Source organism: Penicillium psychrosexuale (assembly GCF_028828465.1).
Source record: "Penicillium psychrosexuale strain IBT 29551 chromosome Unknown utg000002l, whole genome shotgun sequence".
NCBI lineage: Eukaryota > Fungi > Ascomycota > Eurotiomycetes > Eurotiales > Aspergillaceae > Penicillium > Penicillium psychrosexuale.
Window position 1 is genome coordinate 5,027,870 of NW_026643187.1, and position 17,090 is coordinate 5,044,959.

Here is a 17,090-nt window from a genome sequence, read left to right on the forward strand (position 1 = left end):
ATATCTCGACACGACACAATAACGATGCGGTCCATGAGAAACCGCTCCCAGAGAAGACCCACCATTTAATCACAGCCTCCACTGGCCAACTTAGAGAGCCATTGCCGATGTTGAACATGAGGCAAAGCAGCGAAGTAGTCTGAGAGCTCGTGGAATTGTAGTTAGAGGAGTTTCTTTAGAGCCAGTGGATTGCATCTGGGCAATCTCAGACCATGCGATTTCGATGGCGATGGCGGGAATAATGCGAATTATTAAGAATTGAAAGAGTGTTCCAATATCGTGTCCATGGCCTTCCCCGGGAATACGTAATGGAATCACTCCACGCCGCTACGTTTTAAGCGGCAACCGTAGCTTTGGATACTCGCATGACGCTGCCCTGATCTATAGGCTATAGCTTCAATGTCCGCGAAATTGAAGACGGGAGCGGTAAGACTTGAGGCAGCCAAAGCTTGGAATCTGACGGTAATAATTCGCTCGTGGGTTTGTGAGTTGTGTGTATAAATATCAGCCCACGGACGATAGCAATGGAATTCCGCGGATGTCGCGCATTGGAAAGGGCGTAGAAGATATATTCCTTGGGGAAGCCACGAACGGTAACTCGGAGGGCCTGTCTTTGACACCTTGATTCTCACATTTTGGTGACCCAGGAGAGTTCGCGTCGAATGCGCTTTATAAGTATCAAAAGGCGCCTAACCCTAACGTTAGTCGCTCATCGCTTTCTTGGGGCCTCTCAAGATGATGCCAAACTGCACAGCCCTGGAGGTACGGAGTAACTACTAACTACAACATACGCGAGATCTTGGTTATCGGCGGGGCCAGAGATGACGCTAGACCCGAAAGAGGCTAGCGTAGCTTACATGTGGGAATAGGTCGGGCCTTTACAACATACGCATCGTAAGCTTCCAAGGTTGCGATGCGTGATGACAATCTCACCGTCCAAGGCCCCGAGGTCTCCCTCGCCTTCGATTCTAACTCAAGTCCAGCACTCAGCTTGGGCCATCTTCAGTGCGGAGCTCATCTTCAATCATGGTACACATTCAGAGCCTTCCCATAGAGCTCCTAGATCTCATTGTCTCTTTTATCCGCCCAGATGATGAGCTTCCAAGCGGAGATCGAAGAATGAAAGATGGAATTGAGACTCTGCGCAATGTGTGCCTAGTTTCGCGGAAGTTCTATGACGTGGGCCAACCGTTCCTCTTCCGTGTTCTTTTTTATGATGGTTCGCATGATTATCGAATGTTTACCAGAACAACTTATCGTCGTCCAGATCTCGCAAAGCATGTGCATCAAATCTGCATCCTGCCTACTCCACCCCTCTGTTACCGCCCTCGTAACGCAGACTTCCAGTTGTACAAAAGCATAGTCAAGGATCTTCAGTTGAGAGTGGATTAGGTCTATGAAGGGATCCCGCGACCTAGGCGTTTTCACAGCATTGGTAGCCAACAAGGCCCCCAATATTCGTTGCCTACATCTGCCAGTATCCCACTTCTGGGATACGCCATTCATCCAGCTTTTCGGCCACAATCCTGAATTTTTGTCGAACCTCGAGTCTGTCTGGATTGAAAGCGATGAGGAATATCGTAACGGGGACACGTTTTTCAGAATGGACATTGCTACCTAAGAGAAACTCCTCACCCTTCCCAAGGTCAAATCCTCGACGTTTAAGTACGGTGCTCTCAGCCATGATTATTTTTGTCCGTTTCCATCTTCCTGGCTTCCTGGAACATTGGAGACGGAGAAACTGGCCTTCCACCACTGCGCAATCCATCCTTTCGCCCTCAAAAAGATGATGCAAGCGTGCAAGAAGCTAAAGGCCTTCACCTATAGCAATTTCAGCTTGGACCCGGATAAACGACGCCGTGCGAAAAGACTAGTCAAGTTCAACGCAAAGCAGGCCTACGAAGCCGTCCTCCTACATAAAGACACCCTCGAGCTCTTCCACCTCGACTACACGAAAGGCTTTGATATCTTCGAGCACACGCTTTATGGCCACATCGAGGTTGGCTCATTCCGCGATTTCCCCGTGCTGGAGACCATCGTCATCACACACGATTTTCTTCCACCACATCCCGAATTCCCCAGCTCGTTAAAGACACTCCATATCATGGACTGCAAATCATCTGTCGGGGAGTTGGCTCGGAACATCGCGGACGATTGTGAAAATGGTCTTTATCCGATGTTGACTGATGTCAGTGTATTCGCATTCGACATCACTCATCTTCCCCTGAGCTATCAGTGTAACAACGATAGAAGTCGAGATCATCATAAATCATCAGAATCAGGTAATTCATACGGTGAGATCTGGAAATTCACTTTGGTTCCTTCGAACATCTCCTCTAGAGCAAGCAAAGATTGCTGTAGGGTTTCCGTGGTGGCCAGCATTATGGTCGAGTTCGGTTATGAAGAAGATTTCCAAGAACCGCCAAGAGCGAATCCTAGCATGGATGCAATCCCACCATATGTTTTGGATTTGCTTATGGAGCGGACAGTGAAATCGTCTAGTCTAGTTACTTCGGCCATCATAATATCCACGATAATATTCCTTATAATGTAATAGTATCTCTGACCGACCATGTGAATTTTACCATCTACTTTGATGGACGAGTGTATGCCTTATTTGGAGAGAGATGGCCAATACTTGGGAAATCTCAATGCATTCATGTTCCACGCCTATTCGTGGCTCGATGATTCCTCGATGAACAAGTAATGGCCAGTGTTCTGGAAATTCTATGACAAAAGCAAATGGGGGGTTGGGTATAATGAAAAGAGCCAGAGCGTAGAGAGAACATCACGACTAGGAAAAGGAAATCGAGAAATACACGTATGGTAATGGAGCAGAATGCTTTACTCCTGCAATAGAAGAATCTCTGTGAAAGCGATGCCCAGTTAGCCACTGGTCCCCAACAACACAACAGACACCAAAACCTACCAGTCAAAGCCTCTTCAAAGCTCAGGGTAATATACCCATCCCGATCATCATCATACCGCTTAAAGACATCCGTCATACGCTTCAGACTGATACAAGCCTGAACGAAAAGATCAAAGCTCATACCAGTAGACCTATAGTCCTTAGGCGCATTGCTCATCTGTTTAGCCTTGGCTTCAAAGACACCAAAGATAACAGAAATGAACTTCCCGCTAAGACGATATCCGAACGCAACAAGCGCGTTCTCGAACTCCCGCTGGCTGATGCGTCCACTGCGGTCTTCGTCAAAGCGATCGAACAGCTCCCGCCACGCAGCCAGATACCGCCACAGCGAGACAAACTCGTCGAAGTTGATTGTCCCGCTGCCGTCGCGGTCGAACATCCGGATCATCAGCCGGACCGTCCGCGGGTGGAAGGACGTGTAGTCGCCGTTCACGAGCGCGCTGCCGAGCTCCCCTTCAGTCAGGGTGCCGGAGTGGGACGCGTTCGCGGCGCGGAAGAGGGGGAAGAGTTGTTGCGGGTCATCGCTGGGTGCTGTCAATGGCGGTGGGGCGGGCGATTGGGGAGGCCGCGATGAGGGCGGTGGTCGGTTGCGCTGGGGGTGCACTGGTGGGGGCCCGAACCCATAGTTCTGGGGTGGCGGGGAGGGGTGGAGGGGGTGAGGACGAGACTGAGACTGGCTGAAGTGTTGACTTGGCGGGGGCGCGTTTGTTGCCGAGGGGCGGCCGCTGTAGGAGTTGGAGTGGGAGTGGGAGTGGTAAGGCTGGGAATCAAGGCGTGGAGGCGCTGAGGCGTATGCGTGCTGGGGAGTGCTGGCGCTGGATACAGGAACACGTGGAGGGACACCGCTGTGGGTTCCTTGCGGTGACGGGCGAGATGGGAGCGGTTTTTGGTTGAGGCTCTGGGTGTGGCCTGATACACTCATGTTGCTCAACATCTGCGCCGCCTAATTGAGGGTTAACGAAGGGAATATAAGTCGTGTAACAGATGTTGTACCTCTTCTGGCTCAGCATGACTGTATTATTCCCAAGTCAGTAATCAGTAGCTGTAGAAGTTGGCTAGATGATTCACTTACGCTGGCAGCGCATCGGGGTTGTAGGATTTGTTGTAGGCCATAGTCGGAGCACTCGAGGTGACACAATCGAGAGAAAGAATGCGACACAGGAAGTGCAAAGGTATATGAAGAAGAAGAAGAATAAAAGGAGGCACCTGAAAGCGGAGCCGGGGGGGGGGTATTGATTTTTAGCGCATGTGAGGAACCTTGTCGGAGGAACTGCGGAGGGTACATGACGAATTGAGAGCTACATATTGGTTTAGAGGCCTTATACTGTCGAGTTTATAAATATTTTTAGTATGTGAGATAGCTAGACATACCTACTTGTAGGCAGACTGTTTCTATTGATTTTGTTCAATATAGGTCCATGGATTTGCTAGGAAGAACCTTGGAATACCAGCTTCACTATGAGGCTCTGCTCTAAAATTAACAAAAAAACATATCCAAACTACGGAGTACATGAATCTATCGAATTAACGCCCCTAGATCCACCTAGCCAGCGCTATGTTAGAACTAATACGAATACGAGTTTCGAGAAGTGCGTGGTTTCTATTCCGGACCCCTCAGTATACAGCACAGAACTCGAATCCCCGCGTTAATACGTATAGTACGGGTGTACCGCTTGCATTGTAGGTTTGGATAGTATTAGAGAGACAAGTCTCCAAATTTCAGGGGCAAAATACGCGACGTAATTAAGATTGAAAGAGGCTGAGTTGTGTGCCCAACTCGAACGCCCTGCTCCACCCTATGGCGTACGGAGTACAGATATCCACCGCGTTCACTTAACCACTACAGACCTTCAATTACAGCATGCTCACGCTTGACGGCACGCTATAAAATGGATCCTACTCCAATGATGTCACCTTGGCTATCACGAGATAGCTCGTTATAGTACAATTTCCTAATGTATAACCACTTCTAGATATATAGTCTATGACTTCTTTTCTCGTTGACTGTATGCGCTGTGTATATATACTGGATATAATTCAGCTACGGGTCACTGACTACGATTGCTGTATATTCTATATTGTAAACAAGAAGTAAGCTTGAAAGATTTCATTTCTCATTTCTCAGTTAACATTAGCAGGGTATCTCAAAGGCAAGAACGCTTGATATTCTGCAAAAATGCGCTAGGCGCATGAACAAACCACTCCTCGGTCGAACCTCGTTGGCTTGTCGTCGGCGTCGTGGAATTTAAACGCCCTGGTACAGGCCACGAGCGACGAGGGACACCTCCGGCGCTTGCTCCTCGAGCACGGCGATGATCTCCTCCCAAGCCTTCTCCTGGAGTTCCTCTCCCTCTAGGATAGTAGTCAGCGCAGTCGACTCACTATAAAATCATTAGTAATGGTCAATTGAAACGGGGTGAAAGATGGTCTTACTCAAGATATCCCTCACTGCGCCAGCATTTTCCCTGCGATTCGAGACTCTGGAGGGTAGCACTGACCAGCGAACGGCTTCCCTGCTCAGTAGTACGCGCGAAAAAAGTGTGCATAACCCAAACGATACACTTCTCCCACCAATGAGAATACTTGCGACCCAAAGCCGAGATGCACAGTCCGGGGCTGACAGTGTTGACAACCAGAGTGTGAGTGCCGTCGTCGTTGTACACGATATTGGCGATTTTCTTGATCACGATTTCGAGCAGAAGCTTCGAAATGCCGTACTGCTTGGGACCGTTGAAGTTGTCCGGGTCGTTGACGTAGGCGAGGATCGAGCCATCGGTCTGGATACTTGCGGGCTTGACGCGAACGAATTGCTGGCTGGAAACGAGAGTTAGGTGGGTGGGGTTATCGACGTAGGAGCTTTTCTTTAGCTTAGGAAGTAGAAGTATGGCCAACATCAAGGTCGACAGGGTGTTGACCTGCAGGGTCTCCTCCCAGCCCTCGGAGGATTGATAGTATTCGCGATTCCAAAGTCCAGCATTAAGCAACGCGACGTCAACACGGTCCAACTCGACATGGACGCGTTCGGCGAAGTCTTTGACGCTCTGGAAGCTGTTCATCTCGAGCTGCCACACTTTGACCACGTTGCGTCGGTTGGTGGCTCGTTCGAGGTCAACTTTGGCCTTGTTGCCCTTTTCGATGCTGCGAGATCCGATAATGAGCGACTCAACGCCGAGATTGAGGATTTTGATGGCTGCTTCAAAGCCAAGGCCAGAAGTGGCACCTGTCAAAATGACGATCTTACCAGCGAAGGACGCACCTTGAGGATCAAGGGGAGGAGTGTACTGCATCTTGAGGAGGCGAAAGATGGCCGCCATGATAAAAATTGGGATTCAAAAGGTTGGAGGGATAAAACAAAGTAAACAAAGTACCAAGGGTGCGAGGCGCGTGATGAATGTTTTGGGGGAAGAAAAAAAGCCGATAACACCGGGGCCGATAAAGAATAGCGATAAGGATAAGCGATAAGGATACGATTAGTGCAGATCTACCAAGGTACGAAAGCGGTGTATAACTATACCCGTACACGGACCTCACTTGTAACATGTCAAATAATAGGAGTATGAATAACTGCAGATCCTTTTGCCGAGTATGGTTCGCCTCTTTCGTGTTGACCCTTGCCATAGTGCAGATCATTGATGCCAACCTTGGAAGATGAACAGGAATGACATATCACCGTTTGGACTGTTCATTCGGATCCGCCAGGACCTTCTCATATCGAGCGACATCGAGCGACATCGATCTAGGATATTTGAGTCAGCAAGAAGACTGGTGATGACGGCAATTCTGGACGCATTCTTTGGCAAGACGTGTTGGTGTTCATGAAAATGGAACTGACGATACAGCACGAGGATAGAAGCGAGAAACACCCGAAGAACGCGCGTTGACGTTGTGTCTTACAACAGACTCAGTCAGTTCGGCACCGTGATATTGCCGGGAAGAGGGGTATGGCTCAGCATGTCATCTGTCGCACCGAATATCTGTGCTTTCAGGATCCTATCCTGGTGATTGATTGTCTTGATGGCCATAGCATCTGTGATATTGAAATTGTTCCAACTGATCTATATGATATCAGAACATTCAAGGCACAGGAGTTAGCCCAACGAGATCCAACCCCATTCCAGTGATTATCTCGCGGAGAGAAGTGACGTCAAAGCTAAGGCGATCAGTGCCCTGGCGGCTCGGGTCAACCACGCCGTCAAAAATGTCTTCTATGGTTAGCTAAATAGGCAGTTCCACCGGGCCCCGAACCAGGAAGATCTATATCCAGATCATTTGTGCCTTGCCCGTCGCATTTCGGCACCATAGTTCGATTGTACTGGACACTCCTCTCTTACGCTGGAAGAATCTGATAAGAATGACCTTGCGTACATTGACATCAACACCCTCTAGCCAAAATTTCGCATCCTATACCACGATTGAGTAGGTTTGGTTGAAACCAACCTCTATGACCACGGTTGGTTGATGGGTTGTCATAGGGAATGATGAATGTGTTCGGTTTTTTTGATCTCCAACATAATTTGAAATTTAGAACTTCTTTATGAAGAACCCTTTCTGGACAAGTGTGTATTTCTGATCAAGAAGAGTAAGAAGGCAATTTCCAACCTCCTCGGTCACGGAGGTTGAGACAAGGACGAGTAAAGTGACTGGGTGAAGAATCCACCAGCTTCAATGGTACTCAATGCCTGGTCTGCTTTTTCTTCAGGGTCCTTTGTCGAGGTCCACATCATCCTTGGTATCAAAATCAGTCTGCTTGGCTGATTCTGCGCCCTTAGCAGTCTGTGGGTGATGCTTGAAGAGTGGTGAGAAGGAGAAGGAGAAAGTGCGATGTCAGCATATATAATAGCTAGCTACCACGTGACCCCCAGGATAATATCATCATTCTCCCTACTATCCCTAGGTATCAGCGTAATAGATATCTCAAAAAGCATCTAAATAGACCACCAGATTAATATGAGAAGGCTATTCTTGTTTACTACGTGAACCGGAATTTAAAGGTGCAAAAGATAAGGTAGAATCAAAGTGAGTCGATATACCAATCCCCTGAAGATATTTCCTCTACTCTATATATAGACCATCTCACTTGTATCGCACTTGTACCTCACTGGTGCGTTACATGTATCTCACATGTTGTGCTTTGAAAGTGTTGAAATGCCTCATCCATCACGCAGATGGCGGGATGCCCAAGAACAAACAATGCAAACAAAATCAGTATAATCAATCTTGGGCAACTTCAACATTTAAAACGTTCACAATTGTGGTCAAATTCAATTTATAACAGCATCCTCTTTAGCAAAGAATTCAAGACCCTGGTTTTCTTCTCTAAAGTTGACGTGCTGATTCACAGAAATCAGCCTTGGAGCTGTCGGAGCGCATTATTAATCCACCACCGCCAGGGCTTGGAAGGTCGGAAACCCGCAGCCAATAAACTCGCTGGAGCGCATTTGACATTGGCTATTTGATATGGCTGCCATTGCACAAGGGCACCAGGTCCATCCGGACGGTCGGACGTGGAAGAGTCATTTTCCCAAGGGCGATCTTTGGGTATTTGGTTACGGGTGAGTTAACTAATTGTTCCGAAATTGTTCCATTGAGCCGTCAAATATCGAATACTAATTATGATTATAGGAGCTTGATCTGGAAACCGCCTCCACACTATGGTACGTGGAGACTGCAATGTAAAAGTGCAGCGCTAAAACGAGACATTGTGTTGGTTGCTTTTGACCAAGAATCAATCGACTAATTACACCATCTAGACCAGCGTGTACCGGGCTATATTAATGGCTATGTGCGGCGTTTCTGGCAGGTGCGTGGGAAAGGCTTTATATTTGCCCACATTCGAAATAACCAGACTAACATCGTGGCTATTGCCCATGAATTCTAGGCCAGGTATGTCGTTGACTATGTGCAATATGCAGACGTCGCCATATAAACCTGCCGAGAACCTTAAATCACTAACTTGATCAAAGTACCGATCACCGTGGCACCCCCGAACAACCGGGCCGAGTAGTCACCGTAATTGAGCGAAGCTTCTGGGAGACCTTGAACGATCCGGTATGTTCCGCATGCGCCTCTAATTGATACACCCATATTGATATAACCCTTAGCTCGCCCACCTAGAATCTGAAGCTGCCTCCACAGGCAAAGTCTGGGGCGCAGCGTATCACATCCCCGCATCTCATGCCGAAGAAGTCCACGACTACCTCGACGAGCGGGAAATCGATGGGTACAGTGCACACTACACACCATTCCACCCGACCGTAGATGTCGAAGGAGCAGCCGGCTCGACCGGGCCTTCTCCAATCATCTGCATGGTCTACATCGGCAAGCCGACTAACCCGCAGTTCCTGCGTGAAGCAGCTCAGCGTGAGCCGCAGAATGTGGCGCAGGTTATTAGTGCTGGGCATGGGTTGAGTGGCAAGGGTTCTGAGTATTTGTTCTTGTTGGAGAAGGCTCTTGAGGGTCTTGGGCTTGGGACTGCGGATGTTCATGTTACGGATTTGGTTAAGAGGGTTAAGGCTATTGAGGCTGAGGGGCTTGCAGACGCTGAGGAGAAGGAGGCTGGACTGAAGGTTACTAGATCTTTGGAGGGCGAGGGTGATGAGTCTGATCGTGAGAACAGCCATTGAATGAGGTGTATGGGTCAAGGCTTTGTTGGTGACTTTGAAGATTTTTGGTTGCACATATATAGGTTACATATTTGCCTAGCACAATAGATAGATAGCGAAAGAAGCGACTGAATAGATGGCATAGGTTGCTTTTCCTAAATATAGGGGGGGCGTATGGGCTTTGGTATAATTCTGGTTTTGTCCGATCTTGTTATAGAGTACATTGAGGCTATTCTTGCCTGGGCGGGAATGACTGTTTCTACAAAGCAAGGGTGCCCAACGGGAACTGTCTCACATGTATAAATGGTCGCCAAAAATAATAGAATATTCAGTAGCAGTAGCAGACGATGTCTGATTTTGTTCCCCGGAAAAAACCTCGTGGTTGTAATACATAGTTCAGTCCGTCACCCGTGACCCTTCCTGGACATACATGCCATCGAATCACTACCCTTGCTCTATGTACTCAGTCATAGGAAGGATATGCCGTGAAACGAAAATAGGCATTGCAGATATGAAACCATATGGTCACTCTCCCAAAGAGAGAAAGAAGACATCAAAAGTTCGTAGGTGAAACAAGTCGAAACGCAACCGTATAAAAGCCCAAATCTGCGTCCAATAAAACAAATTCTCAAATAATAAGCCCATATTCCCTTCCTAACAAGTCGAGCGCGAAGGAAAATAACAATATCCTGTAACAAAATTCAATGGGCAGGACCCCGCTGTTTCATCTTTCGCCATATTCTTTTGTAGATCGTTACTTCTTTTGGAAAGATTTGCCAAAGAAAGGCGCGTATGAAGAAATCGAAAAGACCCCATCAGCTAATGGTAACCCTCTTGAGGAGCCTGCTCGTGGCTGTTTCCGCGCCAGCCTTTGGATGTTAGTTAATATCAGGATCAAGATAACACAATAACTCACCTCCACCACCGCCATACCCAGAGTTTGGGCCACCACCTATAATTAATTAGCAAAGCAACAAGAAAGAGGAATCAAAAACTAACCATAGCCGCCGGGACCAGCTGCGCCATAACCAGCGGGACCGCTAGGAGCGTAGTTGCTGTACCCACGGTTGTAGGGCCCACCGTATCCACCGGCAGCGGCAGGACCGTTATTGTACCCGCCATGATTGTGATTGTAGCCACCGTAAACACCACCACCACCGTGGTAACTAGATTGAGGCTGGGCATTGTATCCACCACGACCGTGGAAGCCAGCATCCTGGCGTTGTGGGCGATCAAACGCCTTGTCAACGCGAATGACCCGTCCGTCGAATCTGAACAACGTATGAGATCTTGAACTCATAAAATGAATGTGAGGTTGGATGGTTACTCTTGGTTGTTCATAGCGCCCATAGCAGCATCCGCCTCGGCGTCAGTAGCAAAGCGAACAAAGCCGAAGCCGCGGCTGCGCAAAGTCGCACGGTCTTTCACGACAATCTGTACTCATGGTCAGTAGAAGTCCAAGAAACATGTGGTGTACATCAGTCAAGGGAGACTGACGGCTTCTTGAATCTCGCCGAATGGTTGGAAACCCTCGCGCAAGGTGTCATCGCTAGTATGCCAAGAAAGGCCACTAAATCCCATCGCAGCAACGGTTAGACTGGCTCCAACCAGCACAAATGTGTTCCCAGGTATATATACACACTGAATAAAGAGTTTAGACATCGTGTTCGAGGTGTAAGAGAGGAAGCTGTAAGAGAGACAACGCTCGAGCTGACTTGATCCGAGGGCGAGGAGATGAGGGTTGAAAAAAGGAGACGATCAAAAAGAAAGGAAGGATAAAAATATGAACCCGTCCGGATTGTGAGACGACAGGGAGATCCTAGCGGTTAAGAGGCGAGTCAGCATCCAGTCCCGTGTAACAATCACACTGCGTTAGGGCTTGCACATTGCCGGGGATTTTCCACTGGTCGGACGCCAACGGCAAGTCCACAACGAGTAATATCTATTTAAGCGTACTCTGTACTGTGTCTTTGTCTGGAATCTTGACTAGAGCGAGAAAGGTCCGGGCTTAGCCTCAAGCGTACTTCGAAGTGGGGGAGGGATGCTGCAGAGATAAACACGCCAAAGCCAGTCTCACGGCCCTAAACCTTGAGCTGATACAATTGCGGGTCGTCGGGTTTCCAGCAGTCAATCAGATGGTATCCGATGCTCCGTTTGGATTGGCGGCACTTAGGGCAACGGCTTATGTACCTTTGTTGCCCCTCACTTGGTTGAAGATCCGAGGAATTCTGCTTTGGGATTCATAGGGCTGGACTAGCACCTAGATTATATTGTGAATCTATGCACTCCATACTGAGTATATGGCTAGTCTATCCTTCTTGCCCCGACGGCCGGGATATGAGTCCATTGATGAAAGCAACATTATTCGGGTGGAGTCTTCACGCGTGGACTGTGGAATTTTGTCGATTCCCCGTAGCTCGCTTCATGCCTGATTGGTCGTATGCGTGTGTATGCATTGTGGACTTTTGTCCTCATTCGGTCGGGAATCAACCGCTAGAAGTTGAGGAGGATTTGGCAATGCAGACTTGAGATCTGCATTCGATTACCACCGTGGGTCTAGCCTCTCAGTTCGGGCCATCGTCAGTCTCAAAGTGGCTTTGCGCGCGCGTGCATCGGGCAGAGAGGGCAGTGCTCCGTAGGCCCACATGCGGCTTGGGCCGTCGGCCTTGTACTCCATGTGCCGGGAGAGATCGCAAATGGCGACGATCGGCACTGGGATTGCGTCTATACGATGTTGAAATCCGTCTCCGATAGGTTGATGGAGGTAGGTATGGAAGAAAAGTACCGAAAACATTTGAACAAAAGCAATTCATAGATGACCCAAGGAACACTTCTCATTTAAGCGCCGAGAGAGAGCATTAAAGAGCAATAAATGGGCAATAAATGGGCATTGATAGAAAAACAAGGAAAAACGAGGAAACAATGAAAAGACAGGAGGACGAACTTGAGATGGTCGCGCTTTCTTCGGCGGTGACTTGGATTTGTGTGCTTTCAGGTCACCTTACTCTGTCCAGTTGCTTCAAGTCGACTTTATTTCTACAAATACGGCCCAGTTCTCGGAGTTCTGGGAGCTTTCTCGATGGAAACCAATAATCCAATTTATCACTGGCTTTCCACTGTTGCGAGCCAGCAACAAAGGAGCCATCAAGATGGAGGCATGTTGTCGTCGCAAGAACTATGAAGTCTCTGCGCTAACATAGCTTTAGCTGAGAACAAGGAACAAGCGAAGGACACAGCTCCTGTAACGAGCATACCGCAAACCCGCATCCCATTTGAGATATCCGATAATTTGCGTGGGAATGGACATTCAGCTAGCAGGAAGAGAGATTCAGGCCACAAGGGAACGAAAGCACCATCTACGCACGAAACCATACCACGAAGTGAGAGCCATAAGAGATCACGACATAGCTACCAGATAAGGCCCAGACACAAGACTCGCGAGGATCGCTATGAATACAAAGGCCCATTATCGGCGGCGGAGACTCAGTCGCAGTCTCGCAAAGGAAGGACTAGGAAATCCCGGGGCAGGAAGCACACCATCAATGATGACTTCCATGCCATCAATATCACAGGAAACAGATTGACAGTAAGTATCGCTCTGCAACTTCTCGCTGAATGTTACTCATGCCAAATAGCTGCGCAAAAACATGAACCTGGGTATGTTCAGCAAGGGACGGTCTTCGTGTATAACCAACCACACCGGAAATACCCCGTCAACCGCTCTTGGGAGACCACCAAGCATCAAGCCTCATAAGTGGACCGCAGAATCCGATCTTGCCTTTTCCGAGATGAACTTTCTGTCCCGGAGGAATAATCCCAGCCCGTATCCCACGTCGACCGCCAGAGATACTCTGGATAGACAGCACGGGAGAGAGCACCACCCACGAGAGCTACAGTTCGATTATCTTGCACATGACTCCAGAATCAACAGGTCTCACCTAAGCAACAGGTTTCTTGATGTGGAACGCCAACTTGACGCCTCAGTCACGCCGCTGTTTCCATTTGAAAAGGCGCCCGTCAGCGAGATGTCCGCAGTTTCCGGCCACTCTTGGGGCACTTCCTCTATGTTCCACAATAAAAGAAGAAAGACATCAAAACAGTCATCAATTCCATACACTTGGACTGAGACTGAGATCGACCACATGGAACAAAGCGACGCCCTCGAACAACACCTGCTGAGCCTGCTGCATGTCGGGGTATATCCCCAAGCGCTGTGCTCTGATATCACAAATATTGTCTCGGGCAGACGGTATTGGAGTCTCGCTGAATTATGGGAATTGTTGGAGGCGAGAAAGGCATCATGGTCAAACGAAGCCGACAACAAAAAGCGAACTTCACCCGAAGCGAACATGGGACAGGTAGCTGCATCCGAAGCCGTTCCACAGGGGGTTCCCGAGATCGTTGCATCAGACACTTTGGATCTTGCCAATGTCGGCAGTGTACAAAATGAAATATCCGAACAATCCCCAGATTCGAACGTCGCTTGTGAAACGGCCCGCAGTGTGAATAACAGACCACACCAACAACCTCCAATTCTCGAGCAACAACAAGACCGAGAACGTCAAGCTTCAGATAGACCGGACTGTCTAAACCACCAAGTTGCCATGACATCAAACAGCCCAGATCGTTTCATAGACATCTGGAGTGAAGATCAGTGCGAGCCTTTCTCTCACGAATCGGGAGAGCATGCAGTATTGTTTCCTACACCTGCACCGGGGGTCAAACAGCCGCATATGTCTGACATTGAATTTTATGAGCTGGATCGAGTTGATGATGATGATGATGAGTTCTATCGTACGCTGGATGCTGCTTACTGCGCCATCGTGCGCCCTGAGGTTGCGGCAGAAGTTGCATCAAACTTACAGCGGTCACTTGAATCTCCCGAACTTGGCAATAATATTCCGAATAGTCCAGAATCGACTGGCATTCGGGACTATGATATTCCTACCCGACAGGCAGAGGCGGGAGAACCAGAACATCTCGCAACGGTCTCCCAGGATATCATAGAAGAGCGGTATGATGAGTTCCCAACGGAGCCTTCTCATCAAACCAAACCACCCACGAGTCATTCGATCTATCCTGGTGTTGACCCGAACAATGATATGCCATGGCTGACTACTGCATACGGCCAGCCACTAACTGGAAACGACGCGCAACAGAGTCAGCACCCAGAAATACCTGACTTCTGGCGACAGAACAAACTCTACTGATCTTCACCGGCAACGTGGTTATTAACTGGACAGTCGAACGTGTCAATAGCAAGCTTGGCCACATTTGCATCAATCATTCAACCATATCAAAGCGAAGTAGCGCCATCTTCATGTACATACCTCGCTAGCTTGAGTTCAGCCGTGAATAGAGATTGTGAGCACCTTGAATCCAAGATAGCATTAGGGTAACCTCCCCTCCGAACTTGTATGATCAGACCAGAGCACATGTATTGTAGTAACAAAACACATTCCCATTGTCAGACAGAGATTTCAGTATCGTGAAGCCCGAAGCATTCTTACTTCAAACGTTCCGACATTGGCTTCATGGCTCCTTCCCAAACCTTAGCAGTTCCCCGTGTAAACAAAGAAGGCAAACAATGTAAACTGGAAGGTGCCATGTGACATTGATATTGACAGGGCAGGTGCGAGGGACCTGTCGCACGTTAGGAAGGCACGTGGGTTTGGGGTATAAAAGGACCCCTCCCCCCATTCCTCTTCTTCTCTTCTTCTTCTCTCCTCCCTATCTCTCTGACCACCATCTCTCCGTCCACCCCCCCTCCCCTTCCCCTCCCCTTCCCCTCGCCCCCCCCCGAGACAGCGTTGACAGAGGGTACCGTAGCACATGCTGCTTCACCTACCACAGGGATCATAACATTGCCATTGTTATGAGGTCCATGTAGGTCTGCATCAGATATCAAACCTAGCGTTCTCGTGGATGTTCCTGAAGTCGTGGCTCTCATTGCCACTTGACAAGTCCCACGGAATACATGTAGATAGCCATAGCCGAGTTGAACTCCTAGACTTAATCTCTCCACGTATTCCAATGTCTTGTTTGTATCACAGAATCGTTCGCGCTGAGGTCCTCGCACATGGTTCTAACACGACGTGATACCTATCGAACGCGTGAACAAAGGTCTCTGGTGCGCTACACTTGCCTTGGTGCTGACCAGATATGTGGTGACTCTTCTATTTGTGACAATAATTGGGCTAATCGAGCCCAAGATTTGACTCAAATGCAGTTCAGCTCAGTCGGGTTCTTCAACATGTCACCACAAACTGCCAGTCAATGATTTAGAAAGCGCACTGGCGCTGGTTTATGAGGGTTGATGAATTCATTGGGTATATAACAGTCTTGGACAGAGAAATTGAACACATCATCAGATGGCTCAAATCCAAAACCTTGTCTCTATTGAAGTTGACCTATCCATTTATCTCACTGTTGGACGAAGAACAATCGCGAAACACGGGAGATCGGAAACGACGGTCCCCGTGCAACGCCAGATACAACCAACGCCAGAATTGTTGGGAGTTTGAATTCGATGAGGCAATCTTGTAGCTTTTAAGTCGTGGATATGTTGCGGAGTCCACGAAAATAAGTCGGGTCGGTTTTGTAAAGGGATTGGAACGCTGAGAGGTGGGGCGGTTGACAATGACACGCTTGATAAAAATGACATGCAGCAAGTGCTTGCAAGGCGATTGGGACTATAATCTATCATAGAGTCGCAGCCGCCTCGACCACACCCGCTGCTTTGAATGCGCCCGGGTTCTGCATCACCACCTCAACGGGGAACTTCCACTCCATGAATCGCGTCCAACCTAAAGGACCAGCCCATTAGCATGTTGTTCTCTCGCACGGCAAGACTGTGAAGCTTGCTGGTGTCACATACTCCAATATGCGCATCGTCGTCCCAGGTATTTCCCAAGGAAGGGTACCAGGACCATACTCAGAAGAAGCTCCAGTTGTTCAATGCTTTCCTGCCATTCTGCCTCGGCATCGGACGAATATTCGGACAAGGTATCGAGGTCGGAGTCGTTTGTAGATTCTGAAGGGAGAGAGGCGAGCTCATCGTCGGACTGGGACTGGGAGTATGAGGATTGTCGGGAGGGAACCATGTACGCGGACATCGAGAAAGAGGGATTCGAGCTGTCTTGAGAGAAAGACATGATGGAGATTGTTGTAAAGAGAGGTGGGGTTGAGTGAATGAGGGGAAGCGATGTTGATCAAGCAGCGGCCTGCCTACTGCGGTTCTACGTAAATGTGAGAGCAGCCTGGACTGTTTCCCTTGATCGACCGGCACCGCCAAGCTCCGTAATTAAACACGTGACCGTGTAATCTGGTGACTCAGTTGGCGGTCACGTGCCAGTACCGCGATAACAGAATTGCCTTCAGGCCTGGCGATATCAGATTCCAGCGACAATTTTGCCATCTGACACTCTTGCTCTAGCTCCTCGAATTCGCAACAACCTGACCTCATCTCCAACGAACTGTGGTGGAGTGAATAGCATCTTTGAAGCCTACGAACATGGCGGACGCTGTACGTCACACCCTTGTCTTTTTACCGACCCTCC

General features: G+C 48.8%; 7 protein-coding genes across 7 annotated transcripts; 3 read left to right on the plus strand and 4 right to left on the minus strand.

Annotated features, from left to right (window-relative positions):
• Positions 1–1,396: 1,396 nt before the first annotated feature.
• N7518_003043 (uncharacterized protein) lies at positions 1,397–2,554 on the plus strand (the record flags this gene model as incomplete). Its single annotated transcript, XM_057183970.1, has 2 exons — positions 1,397–1,580; positions 1,623–2,554. The coding sequence occupies 2 exons, from the start codon at positions 1,397–1,399 to the stop codon at positions 2,552–2,554; spliced, it is 1,116 nt and encodes a 371-aa protein (XP_057045420.1).
• A 290-nt stretch (positions 2,555–2,844) lies between these two features.
• Positions 2,845–4,042, minus strand: N7518_003044 (EF-hand domain-containing protein; the record flags this gene model as incomplete). Its single annotated transcript, XM_057183971.1, has 4 exons — positions 2,845–2,867; positions 2,930–3,872; positions 3,923–3,941; positions 4,002–4,042. The coding sequence occupies 4 exons, from the start codon at positions 4,040–4,042 to the stop codon at positions 2,845–2,847; spliced, it is 1,026 nt and encodes a 341-aa protein (XP_057045421.1).
• Positions 4,043–5,174: 1,132 nt separating this feature from the next.
• Positions 5,175–6,243, minus strand: N7518_003045 (putative short-chain dehydrogenase/reductase family protein; the record flags this gene model as incomplete). Its single annotated transcript, XM_057183972.1, has 2 exons — positions 5,175–5,310; positions 5,363–6,243. The coding sequence occupies 2 exons, from the start codon at positions 6,241–6,243 to the stop codon at positions 5,175–5,177; spliced, it is 1,017 nt and encodes a 338-aa protein (XP_057045422.1).
• Positions 6,244–8,386: 2,143 nt separating this feature from the next.
• On the plus strand, positions 8,387–9,552 carry N7518_003046 (gamma-glutamylcyclotransferase; the record flags this gene model as incomplete). The annotated part of the gene is made up of 6 exons (XM_057183973.1): positions 8,387–8,481; positions 8,552–8,583; positions 8,680–8,729; positions 8,808–8,812; positions 8,893–8,977; positions 9,031–9,552. The coding sequence occupies 6 exons, from the start codon at positions 8,387–8,389 to the stop codon at positions 9,550–9,552; spliced, it is 789 nt and encodes a 262-aa protein (XP_057045423.1).
• A 798-nt stretch (positions 9,553–10,350) lies between these two features.
• On the minus strand, positions 10,351–11,112 carry N7518_003047 (RNA recognition motif domain-containing protein; the record flags this gene model as incomplete). Its single annotated transcript, XM_057183974.1, has 5 exons — positions 10,351–10,400; positions 10,448–10,483; positions 10,531–10,802; positions 10,859–10,965; positions 11,029–11,112. The coding sequence occupies 5 exons, from the start codon at positions 11,110–11,112 to the stop codon at positions 10,351–10,353; spliced, it is 549 nt and encodes a 182-aa protein (XP_057045424.1).
• A 1,498-nt stretch (positions 11,113–12,610) lies between these two features.
• Positions 12,611–14,741, plus strand: N7518_003048 (uncharacterized protein; the record flags this gene model as incomplete). The annotated part of the gene is made up of 3 exons (XM_057183975.1): positions 12,611–12,686; positions 12,738–13,117; positions 13,167–14,741. The coding sequence occupies 3 exons, from the start codon at positions 12,611–12,613 to the stop codon at positions 14,739–14,741; spliced, it is 2,031 nt and encodes a 676-aa protein (XP_057045425.1).
• Positions 14,742–16,233: 1,492 nt separating this feature from the next.
• N7518_003049 (uncharacterized protein) lies at positions 16,234–16,685 on the minus strand (the record flags this gene model as incomplete). The annotated part of the gene is made up of 2 exons (XM_057183976.1): positions 16,234–16,337; positions 16,409–16,685. The coding sequence occupies 2 exons, from the start codon at positions 16,683–16,685 to the stop codon at positions 16,234–16,236; spliced, it is 381 nt and encodes a 126-aa protein (XP_057045426.1).
• Positions 16,686–17,090: the final 405 nt, after the last annotated feature.